The sequence below is a fragment of the Enoplosus armatus genome, chromosome 18, assembly GCF_043641665.1.
Source record: "Enoplosus armatus isolate fEnoArm2 chromosome 18, fEnoArm2.hap1, whole genome shotgun sequence".
In the NCBI taxonomy this organism is placed as follows: Eukaryota; Metazoa; Chordata; class Actinopteri; order Centrarchiformes; family Enoplosidae; genus Enoplosus; species Enoplosus armatus.
Genome location: NC_092197.1, coordinates 8,222,302 through 8,238,240, shown reverse-complemented (window position 1 = coordinate 8,238,240; position 15,939 = coordinate 8,222,302). Strand labels below are relative to the sequence as shown.

Below are 15,939 nucleotides of genomic sequence, written 5' to 3'. Positions count from 1 at the left end.
TGGGCCGAACTTGGTCCTAAGTCTGGGCTTATTGGTAACCTCTCAATGGACAACAACAGTCCATATGACAAAAGAGGATCTTATCATGCAACCCTACACTTTGATCATGGTAATGTTCTTCACTATCAACAGGGCTTGGACCAGGCAAACTGGGATGGGACAATTTCAGTGTTGATACTTGCTTTATGTTTCAAAATGAAAAATGTTAAAATGTGTATGCGCCTTCTGACTCGAGCATCAATAATATATACAACAGAAATGCAAGTTGCCACTTTTGATGTTGCATAAGAATCTACCTTTCATTCCCATCATGGTATTTGCCACCACCAGTTTCAGTTGTGTAGTCCAAGAGTACCTGATTTCTTTAAATGCAATACAGAAAAAACTGCTTTCTAATAAAAGTCCTTACTTCACCATAACTGCCCTCCCTCTTTTGTCTCTTGTTTGTATGCTGTTAAATTATTTCTTTAAGATAGACAGCATGTGTCAAAGTTTTATTTCATGCAGAAATTGTAGATTTAAAAGGTCTCAACTTGTAGTTCCATAATTTGCACAAATTATTTTTGGTAGTATAAAAAGAAGATGCATGGAAAATTGGGATTTCTAACTTGATTTGAAATCAATCCAAATGACTTTAGAGTGAAATGTATTTTCACAGAAATATAGAAAACAAAATAATTCATGCACCGTACGTAGCACATAGAGGTATAGGCAACTGTGTTATTCCTTCATTAATGAGCTCTTCAAAATAGTCCAATATAAATGTTACAGGATAAAAACAGATTTGAATTGCACCACACCTTTAGTGATACCTTGCTAGAAGTATCATAAACTTTAATGAAAAAATAATTATTAGCATAAAATAGTACATTCGCATTCACATAAAATACAGCAGGGCATGCCCTCAAGAAGCAGGGCAGTCACACCTCATCTTGACAAGGTTTTGTAAATCTTTCTTAACGTTTGGAATACAATAACAATTAATTATCATTTCTACAGAAGACATAAAGATTATCTGAAGATATAAATTTAGCTCCTGAATTGACTGATAACTATCATCAAACTATATACTTCTTAAGAACTTTTTAAAACGTATTTTATCTAACAATCAGGGAAGCAGTCATGCTTTGATTTTGGTTATGAGGCCTATGTGCTATCACTGAATTTGTTAAATGCTGTAAGACTGACAGTTTTATTAATCGTAATGTATTTTTCAAAAATCTGCCTTGGAGCTCATTCTTTTTTTGTGTTTGTCTTTGAATGTAACCTTAGGTTATTCCAAACTATGCCACATATTGCCCGTTCTGTGGAGGAGGTTTAGTGTATGAGCTCAGTGTTGTGGTCTCAGGGTGCTCTGGTATCTATTTATCATCCTACGCAACTATGACGCTTTTTTTCTACGGCAAAACCGCGCGGTGTGTGTTCAGCTGTCCGGACAGACTAATGTGGCTCACCAGACATTTGTCTCAGATACGGACTAGAAAGGAATAAACTAAAACAACAGATCGTCGGGAAAAGCAACAGCTTCTGTGCTTCAAAATGAGTGACGACACGGACTCCCCTCCGGAGAGGGAAATGAAGGTACGCAATGTTATCCATAAGTTGTGTTGACAGGTTAGCCTGTGTAAGCTAATGTTTGCTAGCACTGTGTCAGTTCATCTTCAATGGACCTCGTTAGCTTAGCTGGTTAGCTAGCTGGTCGGGTTTAGATTTTCTGTTTAGTTCACGTTTAGCTTAAAGCATTTACATCGCCATATTAATAGCTTAGGTACAATTAACAATTATAGAATTAGGTAACAGTTTAAAAGTCTGACAAGAAAAAGTTGTTACAGCAACTTTTACCTTCTCGGTTGTTAGCTAGTTACCTATGCTAGCAGGGTAGCCAATAAAATATTGTATCATATGTGCTCGTCGAGAGTTGAATGCTAACTCGAAGTTAGGTGAATTAATCTCCTGTGTGTAAAATAAAGTTATGAAATACTTGTCACGTTCAGTACATTTAGCTGTAACGTTATCTATGCAGCTTAGCATCATTGGCTAACTTGACGTGACTGCACGGCATGCTAGCTCAAGCAAGATTTTAACTTTCGGTTTCGGGTTTTGCGAACCTGTTTTGTTAACAAACTGCTCAAGTTGAAAGTAACCAAATACTTGTTTAAAAGGCAAGTATGCCGCTCCATGTGTCACACCTGTAAAGAAATGTGGCTGTCAGGTCATACTGTAAGCGCACAAGCCATGTTGTCAAGCATGTTTACGGTATATTATTGTATACTTCCTAGAAGGAGTTACGGTTTAGTTTAAATTTGCAGTTATTGAACTGGAACTGCATGTGCTTGTTTTTCTGTTCCAGGATTTTCAGTTTCGTCAGATGAAGAAAGCAAGGGTTTTTGAGCCCGCTGGAGATTTGCCTAAAGAAAGATCTAGTCTGCTTACCGTTTCAAACAAATTTGGTTTAACTTTTGTTGGGCTCGACAGAACATTCAAAGTTTACCTAACTCAAGACATTCTGGCTGCTGATAAAGTTGACGGACACTCCAACGAAATAGGTATGAATAATATTTGAATTTGAATATTTATCCATTCAGTTTTCTTCTACATTGTCACTGTTACTAAGAATTCAACTTTATCATAATTTCCATTCATGTCTCTTACTCACAATTTCCTCAAATGCTCCTCTTCGTTTTAGTCGAGGGGTTAGCAGCGTTGGCGGAGGTGACTGTGGAACTGGCTCTGCACCACTTGGCTCTGAGTTGTGATGAACTTACTTTGTCAGTATGTGGCACGTCTGCGGAGGCGGGTTTGTCCCTCACATTCTATGATGTCCGCACCTTCATCAACAAGGTGACTACTTTAGTCAGTGTATATATTGTGCCAGTCTATTAGACATGCGCCTATTTCAGGCTCTGCCGCAGTTTGTGTATATATAATTATGTTTTTATAACAAACATAGAGAGACACTTGAAGATTTGCAACTCTTCAAGTTGCAGGTTTCTGGATCGCCACAGTCCAGTAGATAATTGTCCAATGCAGATGACTGACTAAAAATAAACAGTGACTACAGGGAAATTACTGGTTTATTCTAATAAAAATGTTGTGGACATTTTAATCTTTTTTAAGCTTCCGTTGTTATTCAGAGTTATCCCGCATAAACAGCAGCAAGCTTGCAGATGCCCCATAATATGAAGAAAACCCTGACATCCAGCAGTTATTTTTTACTAGCTAAGTAACATAACTTGCAATTAAATTCACCATAAAGTGTCCAAATAATTAATCTACCTTTTTTATTTTGGCCTTTATAGTACACAGTTTGTAAGCAGATGGGCATATTGAGTATGCAACTAATAACTGAACTATTAGATGGTAGTGCATAAAAAACAAATTTTATGTTCAATTTTATTAAACCGAATGTCAGTTTGAATTTGATGACTTCTCTTGCCCAGATATTCAGTTATTCAATGTCCCTGTATCTGCCAGATTCAGTCACTTTAAGCATTTGACCTGTTGATTTTCTTTCATTTTTACTTTACTTACCTTTCCAGTCAAGACCACAGAAGTTACCTTTTGCCTCACTGCTGCCAGCAGTCTCCCCTGGCACTTCAGTGCAGGACTTGAAGTGGAATCCTGCTCTGGCATCCATGTTGGCTGCCTGTCTGTCTGACGGCAGTATGATGATTTTGGATGTTACTGATGATATCAAAGTTCAGGCCGGTCTACCCGCTTCAAGTGGCATCACAAGCAGTGAGTGAGACTCTAAGCATAATAGTTGAGCTTACCTATACTGCATGTCTCTATTGTGGCTCAATTATAGTTAATGTACGTTGTTTCACTCAGTTTGCTGGAGTCCAAAAGGAAAACAAGTCGCTGCTGGAAAAATGAATGCCACAGTCAGTCAGTATACACCAGTAAGTAAACCTAATGCACCATCATTAAAAACAAAACACTTATTGCTCCCTGAGAGCGGCATCATCCAATGACTGACGAGATGAGTAACTGATTTTCTCCTCTGTTGAAAAGGCACTAGAAGAAAAGAAAGTTATCCCATGTCCACACTTCTACACCTCTGACGAACCTGTCAAAGGTAAGACAAATCCCGTACCTATAACATTTTATGAGATCTGTGTTGTATGCCCATATACTGAGCTGGATTATTAATGGCATATAATGACAATACAGTACTTCCATTACTGTGTTTAAACCTCTGTGGCTAATGCCTCTCTTCCATTGTCTCTCACAGTTCTGGATGTGCTGTGGCTGAGAACGTTTGTGTTTGCAGTTGTATATGCTGCTGCAGATGGGTCCCTTGAGACCCCTCCTGAGCTAGTGTTGATCTCCATCCCTGTGAGTATGGCGTACATTCATAGTCCACTGAATTCACCTAATCACATTTGGATTTATAATACTGTCTCGCTCATTGCCTCGGTGGATAAATTTGACCGTATATTTCTTTTGAAATTCACATAAACGTTACCTGTTTGGTGGATGACATTTTCTCAACATGGCCACAACAACAAGATGAAGAAACAAATGTAACATTACCACATTTTTGTGCAGTGGCTTTGAAGTTACATAGAGGCTCCTACTGCAGCTGACATGCACCTCCTTATGTATTGTTGTTTGAGTAGGAGGCCATAAGCCATACAGAATGAGAATTTTGATATTGGTTTCATAGCTACTTATGTCACAACTTATCACACATGTTCATATCAACTGTCACTGAATATGAAATTTGAAAATGAAGTTGGATGTCAATGCAACATGTTAATGCATGTACTTCTCAGTATATGTAGTGCCGTTCTTTTTTTGGTAAAAGGATAAATTATTAAGCATCTAAATATTCCTCCACCACTCAGAAGGTTCATCAGCTGTTCCATCTTGTTAATGTACCTTAAACAAAATAATGTTACAAAGTGCGATTTTGTTTTTGTTTGTTTTCTTGTAGAAGAAGGATGAGAAGGTGGAGACAAACTATGTGAACTTTAGTGACACGGTGTACGGCAGCTGCACTGAGCGACAACACCACTACTTTCTTAGCCACGTTGAGGACTGGTAAGAATTTACAGGCCGGTTGATGGCTGGTATAGTAGGCACCCAAAAGCATGTTCACTGTTGAGACTGAATGCATTATTTGTTCCTTCAAACTCTTCAGTTTGTATTATTCTAAAGCCAAGGTAAATTGGTGGAATGTTTATTTGTTTATCCATCCAGGGACCTTGTGTTTGCGGCCTCGGCAGCTTCCATTGAAGTCAGCATCATAGCCAGACAAGAGGACAAGGTATCTAATGAAGTGAAAAGCTGAAAATTATAAGCTTAAATGACACCCTGTTTTAAGTATAGATAAAAATGAAACGTGTCTCTCTCAAGATAGATTTCCATTTTAATTCCAGGAAACAAGTAAACTCTGAGATCAGTACAGTTTTGAAAGAAAAACTTGATAGTATGAGTGTTTGAGATGCTCCAAACTAAGTTGAGTTGCATAACTACAACATTTTTCTCACTCAAAACACTTTCATTTTATATCATTTATGCTAGCAGAGCTTCCCCCATCTAAAATAAACAAAGCTAATGCCAAATACTTAACTAGCCCTCTTGATGAGAGTTAGGCCAGCTTCTGGGTGTGCTGACGACATGTATTAGGTCTCCACTGCAAAACAAATAACATTATCCTGGGTTTTTAGTGTTGAATTAGAAGACATGAAGTTGCTGATGCTCAGTGTTGTTTACATAAATACGGTTTTTATTTAGATTTTATTGAGCTTTAATTTACAGTTTATTTGAATGCTTACTGTATGGTATGAGGAAAATGTCTGTAGACTGTGATGACAATGACAGATTGTTGTCCTTTTTAGATCTGGGAGCTCTGGATCCTGGAGGATGCGAGTAGGGCTGAGCTCCCAGTGACCAAGACAAATGACGACACTTTTCCTCTTGGCTTAGCCATAGACTACACCAGCCAGCAGGAGATCCACATCAGTAAGTGAATTTGGCTTTCTTGAAACCTGTCTGATCACATTTGCACAATGCAACTACACTTACACCCTAATGTTTGTTGTTGAATGTTAAAGTTAATTTCCCTGCAGCTAAGCTGGCGCTCAAAGGTGGTTGTCAGTTGTCAAAATAACACCAATATAGAGCCTAGTAAAGTCTGTTTTCGGCTATACTTTCTTATTAATGAATTTGGGGGATTTCTAGTGGGATTTAACAGCCTTTTTAAGCATTTGAGTAAAGGTCAAATGCCTTTTATCACAGTGGTGTTTTAATCAATCTTGTCATGGTGGGAGAATTCTTATACTGATGTTCTCCCAGAACACCAGTAAAAAGAGAAGTCGATGCTAACCTCAGTCACTTTGCAGTTGAGTTTATTTATTTATTTAGGTAGGACAGTGTTTGAAATATGTGTGCTGGACTGGTTTATGGTGATATTGAATTCACAGGATTTATACATCAGTGAGGTGAACCTTAATTTGGCATGTATTTAAAGCATTATATAAGCCAAAACAGGCACTGCCATCTGGTTATTTATCTGTGACCAGTTTCTGAATATAATTCAGAAATGTTACTATATCCCAATATTTATATGATGGCTATCACAATATAAAATCATATACACTGTGATAGGATATGTTAGACATATTTCCCTATTTGCAACCAAAATCACAACATCTCTCATTGCAGTAGTCAAAACATGTCAAACTCCCACTTGCTATTTCCATATATTTGTTTTGTGGATATCACTTTTCTTTTCACAGTGTTATTAATCATGCATTGTGTTATCTGCAGTGAAGCACAAACTGAATGCACTAGGCTTTTTCAGAAAATAGTTAAATGACAGTATGGATGGTGAGGAGAAAATTAAACCATTTTAGGCAGGTTTGTTCACCATCTGCCACCAGCGATACCACCCACCCCGATAAGCCCAATTTAATGAACATAAATGCTCAGGGTATTTCATACAGAAACGGGTATGGTATATGTTTTACTGGTTTTTAAAAACTTCAAAGCACTGTGGCTTTTTCCATTTGTCTTTTCAGATTTTTACAAACGCATGAATTCTGGTATAAAGGTGTTCGTAGGCATATTTAAGAACTGAAGGGATTCTCTTGTTTTTAAGTTAACTTTAATTTCATAATAGTTGGTGTTATCTCTTATACTGCATTCTTTTGTCTGTCTTTGTTTTAAGCTCCAAAACGTTTTGTGTTCAACACTCCCCTAATGATCAGATGACACTGAAATCCGCCAGGTTTCTTTGTGCATATAGCGTCCACTGCAGTGCTCTATTGCAGCATGTGTAAAGAATAGTGATAAGCTACCGTCTCAGTGCACTGTTTTATCTTAACTGGCCTAGTCTGCCAGACATTCACGTAGAGGTGCTGTTGCTGTCTAGTCACATCGCTCCCCGCTCACTCTAAGAACTCCCTCCCCAGCAAGAAAAAAACCTGCAATTTGAGCAACATTTTGACATGATTGTAGTCTGATCAAAACCTTTATCTGAAGTGAGACATTAGATCAGGAAGGCATAGGGAGAGTAGCGAGAGTTATTTGTGGAGAAAAAATGCACTCATTAAAATGGCTCAGACAAGCTAGAGGACCACAACAAACAACAAAGCCCAGACAATCCTGTTGCAGAATGCTGATGAGGTTTACCGTTTGCCTCTCTCTTCTGTTCACGCTCTCTTCCCCCCTATCTCTTTGCTTCTCTTTATCTTTCAAACTATAGTTTCATAACCAAAATGAAACTTAACATTATGCTGTATTTTTGTTCTCTACATTGTGTGCTTATTTTGTGGAGAAATTAGGATCACTTTATTTTTTGAAACATTATACTAATCTGTGTTGAATTTGTATTTTGTATGTGTATATTGAAAATGTGGTATAGTTCTGAATTTATACAATTAAATACTAATATACTGTCATGATGTCAAAAGCATACCTGCAGTGCCATGAATATACAGTAGATGCAAAATATAGGATAAAAGGATATAGGATTTTGAAATGACTAGTATCAACTTGATTGTCAAGATTTTGATCTTAAATCTGAAATCGATCGAAATGAGCTTTCAACTTTTTTGACCTCAGAAATCAAAAGCAGGATCGGTGATTCTACCAGCACTTTTTTTTAATCTCTCCACCCCCACCTACTTGGGGGTGGAGAGATTCACCAAAGACAACACAGCATAGCTTACCGGTAGCCTGCAGCTGCACTTTTTGAGACACTCTGGCCACGGCCTGAGTTGGATGATGTCGAAGAAACAACAGAAGTGGAAAATCCTCCTGCTTTCTTTTTTTAAAGAAGAAATTGAAAATGTCAATGACAGTTGTCAGATGATCTGTTGCTCTTTACAAATCAAGACTCGATAGTCAAACAATCGCATAACCGTCTGTGTGGGGGGAAAAAAAGTCTTTAATTTGAATCGTAACCTTTTAAAAATCAAAAGTCAAATCAAATAGTGGATTTGGAGATTTGTGACACCCCTAATCAACTCTGACTCATCCAGCTTTAATTTAGGGCGTGAATACAGAGTCTCATCATTTTAAATGTTGGTTTAGTCTGGACAGGAAAGAGTTTTGGGGTTTGGCAAGAAGAGGAATGTGATTTTTGAAGTATCTGAAATGACTAGTATCAACTCTATCAACCTGTTAGTATCAACCTCAACTAGAGGTGTTAAGATTTTGATTTTTAAATCGAAAATCGATCACAATGAGCTTTCGATTTCGACCTCGGAAATCAAAAGCAGGATCAGCGATTCTACCAGTACTTTTGGGGGTTTGGCAAGAAGAGGAATGTGTTTTTTACCAAATGAGGCATCACTGGACGGTTATCTCTGTACACGACTACAGTGTGCTTTTTCGACTGACCACTGGGTGCTTATTTTAACCACTGGAGGGCTTAATGAGCCAAGGTACAGCACTAACATACAGGCTACGTACAGGTGTGCTCAAATGCTGTCAATACTTTCATGGTTAAATTGACAAACAGCATTTTGTCATCACGAACGGAGCAGACATAGTGAGCAGACGACACTATTAATGTGCAGAAGTCTTGCATATGCATGTGGCTCTCAATTAATAGACTCAAGACAATATTTCCTACCAGAGATCTATAGAGATTCTCCCTGGCTCTCTGATGTATGGAAGGTTGCAAAGTGTGTCAGAGGGGGAGGAAATGAGAGTCTAGAGAGTGTTTGTGGGAGAGTGAGTAAGTTTGACTGGAGAGTTATGTGTTTGGGATGTTTTGAGAAACTATAGTAAATGTACTCTAGAGTCTTTTTCTGCACATCATGTAGACTACAGTATTTCTCCGTCTAAATGTCTCGTCTGCCTCTGTCTGTATCCCATCTTTCCACCCTCTCGAAGCTGATGAGAAGACCTTGCCCCCAGCGCCCATTATGCTAATGCTATCCACGGAGGGATTACTCTGCCCGTTTGCTCTGCTCAACCTCAATCCTGGGGTTAAGCATCTGATCTCACCCTCCACATCCCTTGCCTTGGAGGGGGAGAGACTGCCCAAGCAAGGTAAGAGCGCCACTGAACTCGACAGATGCTTTTAGTCTGAAATGTTGTTGGGAGGGCTGCACAATTATTTATAATCACTCATTGCAACGATAAATTTCCTGAAGTGATCATCATCTAATGCAGTGAAGTGTTTGCCAGATTTTCCATTTCCTGGTGTGGGGCCATCATAGGCTGTTGACAAACATATCATCTGACATGTCACCCGTTGGTTTCCAGAGGGACATTTTTAAGTGTGGAGTTTGGTATCACCCTTTTCTTGGCGAGCTCCACTGCTCAGTTTAACAGCCTGAGAGATCTGTCAGTCGAGCAAACACACGTCCAAATGTATCCTTCATTAAGCTTATCTTAATGTTTAGAAGGAACTTTCATTCTACATAATATTTTAGTTTTTAAACTTAATTACAAATACACCAATGAAGTTTGGAGGTCTTATCGCACTTTTGTATAAGCGATGAGTTGTGTTTGAGTGTGGTGGTAATGAGAGCAGAAAGGAACGTTTTTGTTAATTGGAGTGTTATCATTGCCATTTATCACACATTTTTGAAAGCAAAGTGTTATTTATAAACACTGGCACTGTTTTCTGCTCTTTTTTTTCTGTTCCTCATATGCTGTGAAGAGTTTTTCTTTCTAATAATTTCTTGTTTATATATATATATATATATATAAAAACAAGAAATTATGATTTTATTTTTTAATTATAAACAATATATATATATATATATATAACAACATTTATTGAATGTGACCAGTTGCTTTGATCATACAGGGATCTCTGACAAACTCATTTAGAAAGAGGCTCGACAACATTTGGAATATGGACTTGTTCTTCTCTCGAATTAACAACCTTTGCTTGTAGACAAAAAATGCCTAAGGTGTGATGAGATCAAATGAAAGCAAATAATTTTTCTGTTCACAGGTTCTTTGGCAGTCCAACCACCCAAAATTGCTGCCTCAGTCCCATCTGCCCCAGCAACATTTCCAAACCTTGGTCTTACTTCAGCAGCCCCTGCTGCCTCTTCCTCCGCTACCCCATTCAGCATTGCTCCCACAGCTCCTGTGTCGTCGTCATCATCATCAGGCTTTATTTTCTCTGTCCCAACAACATCCTCCACCTCAGCCCCTTTGGCTTTCCCCCTGGGGGGGTCCACACCTTTTGGCTTAGGGTCGTCAGGCTTCTCCTTTGCCTCCAAACCTCCCTCTGACACTCCCTCAGCACTTTCAGCGTTTTCTTTCACCCCTTCCATCAAACCATCAGCAGTGACAGCTCCAACTCCAGCTCCAACACCCCAGAGCATTGCTGCTGCCTCCCCAACAACGGTGAAACTGAATCTAAATGAGAGGTAAATCATTATTTTTGATTATTTATTTCGACTGAGACATTGAGATTTGTATACATACATACATACAAGACTTCTATAAAAAATCTCTGTGCTCTTTCCCAAGGTTTTCAGCACTGGAGACCCCAGCACAAACCCCACAGTCTTTCTCCTTCAATTCCTCACTGCCCAAAACCATTGTCTCTACTTCCAGTACTTTAACTGCCCCTCCACTCTCAGCCACTAAACCACCAGCTGTATTAGGTAACAAAGTCCTGCCTCACTTACTTGACTATTATACTTTGCACAAGTTGTTTTCTTATTTTATTTTTTTTATCAAACGTATTCTTTAAATCTTAAGTGTTCATGGCTTGGGTTGTGATGCTAATATTGTTGGTTGTGTCGCAGCCCCAGTGCGTCCAGTTCAAACCAGCACACCACCCACAGTCGTCCAGAAACCTGCTCCTGCTGCCCATGGCCGTGTCCAAACTCCACAGGTCTGTTTATTATTTTCATATATTAAAAAAACTAATGAGCATATCACAACTCATAAAATCACAACTGATTAAAAGGGGAGTATTAGGGGAGATAATAAAATATGGAATATTTGTATGGTAACAGATCTGACAAAATGGTGGATGTAACAATGTCAGCTAAACAACAACTGCAATGGAATTGTGCTGGGAGCGGTTGCTACTAGCAACGGAATGTTAAACTGTCAGTGGGAGAAGAAAAGTGTATATTAGCTAGATTACAGAAACTCTTGCTATTTTTTTTGTTCAAAGTTGCATGGGTTGTGTGTATGTTGGTGTGTGTTTCTTACTGACTTGATGTACTTTACCACCTCTCGATGCAGGCGGCTGTCAGTGTGAAGGCCCTGGAGAAACAGCTACAGCAAAAGAAAGACTCTGATCCCATTATGGCTGGTATATTGGAGGAGGTGAGACATATCATCCAGGCACTGGAGTACCATGTACCACTTTTAATTGGTGAACTTGTTAAAAAAAGTGAGGGCCTTGTGGCCCAAACCATGTGGGGAAATACTTGCAAGATGCTTGTGTTCATGACTAAACACTGTAGGTTTCCTTGTGTAATTTTTCCTTTTAATAAAATGTGATAGTAGCTATGTTAAATCTGTAAATGTATTTACTGTTAATTTTTTTTATATTTTGATTAAGGGACACATGTTTTTATATTTGTTGTAAACATAATTTCACTTGAGATTTTTGTGTAGTTAGCATTATATGTATTGGCGTCACAAATTATGGTCAAGGCGGTTTGGTTCCTTCTGTTGCACCAGCCTTTCTAAAGTTCAAGGCTAGTCATAATGCTTACTAAGTGGAGATGTATGCATCACTGAATTAAAATGGATTGCACTACACAAACTAGTTACCATGTAAAATTAGTTATTTACACCCTGTAACTTCTACATACTGTTAGCAAACTGAACTAGTGTTCAAATTGAAGTGTAAAAGAGACGATGGAATATGGTCGACATATCTGGCCTGACACTTGATCAAAATGCTATTTAATAACGGTGTTGATTTTGAAATACATTTCATAAAAAACTTAATATACCTCAAATTATAAAGCATTATGCTAATGTAAGACTAAATGACCAAATAAGATCGGTCAGGTTAGCTGTATAAACACTTCTAACTCTGAAACACACATAAAGCAAAGCCATACCTACATTTAGAAAGGATTGCCAGTTAAATGTAATATAAATATATTATACATACATACACATCTTTATTAGCTAAGACATTTCTTAGCTTTAATGGTGCAACCCAATTTATTAAATCACAATTTTTAAACATGCTACTGTAGTAGTTACTAAGAACTTCGGAAGCACTTCATATAAAAACTTGCAAATAGCTGCCGCAACTCGCTCCTGGTCACCAAGATCAACACCCAGTGTCGAAATAAGTCTGGAAATTTTTTCCTCAAATTGCTTTGTAACTAAGCATGTCTTTGACTTGTCATCAGATTGCGCACTTCCAGAAGGAGCTGGATGACCTTAAGGCACGAAGCGCAAGAACTGACTTCAAGGTTGGCACCAATGAGGAGATGAAGGAGTTGAGGAAGGAGTCAGAAGACCTCCATATTTTCACCCTGGAGATCAAGGAAACTACAGAGGTAATAAATGGTTGACCCAAATCCCTGTTAGCAAAATCACACTCACCAGCCAAATCCTACCCCCAACAGCTTCCTCCTGCTCTTGCAATGATCTTAGAATAACAAAATCACTGTCATAAGTTTACAGTGTTATGATAAATAAAAACACCAGTATGTGCAACACCTGTTCTGCTCTTCTCCCTTTTTTTTTTACTTTCGACCTTTTTTCTGATTTGCAGTCTCTCCATGGGGACATTGGTACACTGAAGACCACCCTACTGGAGGGCTTTGCTGGGGCAGAAGAAGCCAAGGCCCAGAGTGAGCTGAGCAGAGACAAAAATTACAGACAGCTGCTGTACAAAAAGCCTCTGGACCCACGCAGTGAGGAACGCCTCAAGGTGAAAGACAGGAGGACAGATGACCAACAATGTTTGCAAGAGTGGATACTTTTCGTATAAATCACCTACATACTCATCGCATTCTTCTTTTATTTTATTCAGGAGATTCGAAGGCTGTACCAGTATGTAACGTTTGCTGTGGAAGACGTCAATGACGTGTTGGATGTGGAATGGGAGAAACACCTGGAGAAGAAGAAAAAGCAGAAGTAAACACAAAAGACCATTTAAGTATTTGACACTGAAAAGAGTTTGGGTTAAGTATCATTCTTATTTTCTTCACAGACACATGGTCGTGCCCGGGCGTGAGGGTTTGTTCACTACACTGGCCAACAACCTGTACATCATCAACCAGCAGAAGAACAGATTGGACCAGTTGGTTAAGGAACTCACTTCACTGCGCCTCTACAGCAAGACTACCACTCCAACTATAAACCACAATACTGCTACAGCAACAAACGCTAGGTAGGAGCTGCGGAGGACTAGAGGAATGTGAAAATCTCAGGGATAAATAAGTATTACATTTTGCAGATTTTGAGTTTGTTGCAAGAAGGGAGACTCTGCAGAGTAGGTTTTGGAATCAGAGACTTCATATTTCAAGTTAACCTTCACTTAAATGGGCTGCAATTTGAATCTAGAGCAGTTTTTAATTATTAAAACTGAATATATTAAACTTGTTTTTTGTTTTCATAACTGGTTGGCATAAATGCTAACAATATAATCACCATAGTCCATGAATAACATAAATATTGCACTAATTTCTTTCAGTGTAGCAGCCTTTACAGAATATTAACAATTTCTAATTTTCTATGTCTTTCAGTACACTGCAAATGGCTCTCAAAAAAGTTGTTGTTTGCAACTTAAACAACTTGTTTCTGTGTTTTATGACAGTTTGGAAGGTGAGCTTGAGAGTTTAAGGGATGCACTCCTGAAAGCCAGACTGGACACCACCCCTCCTAAGACCAAATCCAAATCTTCAGGTATCGATCTTTATATATACAAATAATAGGATAGGATATTTATTTTCTTCATTTCAACATATACTAACTATAGATGTTTCTCCAGTAGCCAAGATATCGCCAGTGAAACAGTCCCAGCTGCGTAACTTCCTCTCAAAGGGACAGATGCCTCCTGTCCGCTCAACTGCACCAGGTACACATCCTGCTCAAACTAATTTAGCAAGAGTTACACTAATATGTACATATGTAAATTTGGTTTACTGACTAGACGTGTGGTTGCATGAAAGTTTACAAATAGAGTTTAACGTTACCATAAGCTCTCGAGGGGATTCCAATAATAGTCAACGTTTGTGGAACTCCATGATGTCAAGGAAGTCTTTATGTCGACAACGGTGTTAAAAATATTACCATAATGCAGCCCAGTTATCGGTGATCTACATGTTCCTCATCTATTCTCTTCCAGCCAACCTGTCTCGCTCAGCCTTCCTTTCACCTAAATACTATGAGGACTTGGATGATGTGAGCTCTACGTCCTCCCTGTCCCAGTCCCTGGAGCCTCACCCGGCTCACTTGGAGCTGGAGGAGGAGGAGGAACTGCCGCTAGAACCCCTTCCCATGACTGTCATTCCTCCAGCATTGACCACCCCCCGCCACCCCACCGTCGTGAGGACCCCCTCTATCCAGCCAGGTTTTGGGGCCATCCAGTCCACCCCTTTAACCAAAATTCACTCGGTTCAGGGTATGGGCTTTGGACTCAGCCCTATTGCCAGCCCTGGTGAGTAAATCACACCAACTATTGCTATTCATCCATGAAGTGATGCAACATGCAGTTGATGATTCAAGAACATTATTTGTCAGAAGCGCGTGTAGGATTTGGAGTGAAATGAAAAATGGCAATGCCCACAGAGATAGCACAGAACTAAAAGGAACCACAACAATACAAAACAAATTACAATAATATTAGTATATACATTTATATTTTTAATGCATATAAAAATATGAAAATTAGAGGGGCCCTTGTGAGATAAGTGTTCACAAGCCTGAGGAAAGAAACTTTGTCTCAGTCTTTCTGTTTTGGCTGCGTGACTGCGGAAGCGCTTTCCTGACTGCAACAACTGGAAATGTCCGTTGTTGGGGTGGTGAGGATCCTTCATGATCCTACAGGCTCTGGTTCTGCTCCTCTTGGTGTAGAAGTCCTGTAGGGAGGGGGGTGTAGTTCCTTAAATGTCACATTTAACATAGAGTACAGCTACTAAGTACTACACATGCTTTGTTTCATAAATGTTGCTCACTTTATTGATATTTCAGTTCCAACCAATAAGATCAACCTCAGCGGGGCTGATAGCACTGCCCTTGCCACAAAGACAGTAAAACATGGAGCCCCACCAACTGAGAGGAACGTCCCTGTTACCATCCCTGCCCAGCAGGCTGCAGCCACTGCTGCTCTACGCAGGCAGATGGCCAATCAGAAGACAGGTAGGAAGAACCAGCCATTATTCCTCTCAGTGGCAATTTATTTGTTTATTTTTAAATGGTAATGAAGATTTTTAAGAGTATCAAGTTGTTATGGTTGACAATGTGTGCAAAAGGAGCTGTGTGTATAATATTGTATTGCTGTGCCCACTGTAATTCACCAGGGGG

The 15,939-nt window shown here is 39.1% G+C and overlaps 1 protein-coding gene across 1 annotated transcript in view; it reads left to right on the top strand.

The window, feature by feature from the left end:
• Positions 1-1,539: 1,539 nt before the first annotated feature.
• nup214 (nucleoporin 214) overlaps positions 1,540-15,939 on the top strand; it is a 28,559-nt gene continuing 14,159 nt past the window's right edge. The window contains exons 1-23 of the mRNA XM_070924195.1: positions 1,540-1,581; positions 2,351-2,546; positions 2,687-2,841; positions 3,540-3,738; positions 3,832-3,902; positions 4,015-4,078; positions 4,235-4,338; positions 4,940-5,046; positions 5,206-5,272; positions 5,847-5,970; positions 9,352-9,510; positions 10,427-10,850; positions 10,954-11,090; positions 11,235-11,323; positions 11,683-11,766; positions 12,816-12,965; positions 13,184-13,342; positions 13,445-13,548; positions 13,625-13,804; positions 14,231-14,319; positions 14,405-14,491; positions 14,762-15,073; positions 15,607-15,774. Of these exons, the coding sequence (XP_070780296.1) occupies positions 1,540-1,581; positions 2,351-2,546; positions 2,687-2,841; positions 3,540-3,738; positions 3,832-3,902; positions 4,015-4,078; positions 4,235-4,338; positions 4,940-5,046; positions 5,206-5,272; positions 5,847-5,970; positions 9,352-9,510; positions 10,427-10,850; positions 10,954-11,090; positions 11,235-11,323; positions 11,683-11,766; positions 12,816-12,965; positions 13,184-13,342; positions 13,445-13,548; positions 13,625-13,804; positions 14,231-14,319; positions 14,405-14,491; positions 14,762-15,073; positions 15,607-15,774 (3,271 nt within the window). The remainder of the gene's footprint in view (positions 1,582-2,350; positions 2,547-2,686; positions 2,842-3,539; positions 3,739-3,831; positions 3,903-4,014; positions 4,079-4,234; positions 4,339-4,939; positions 5,047-5,205; positions 5,273-5,846; positions 5,971-9,351; positions 9,511-10,426; positions 10,851-10,953; positions 11,091-11,234; positions 11,324-11,682; positions 11,767-12,815; positions 12,966-13,183; positions 13,343-13,444; positions 13,549-13,624; positions 13,805-14,230; positions 14,320-14,404; positions 14,492-14,761; positions 15,074-15,606; positions 15,775-15,939) is intronic.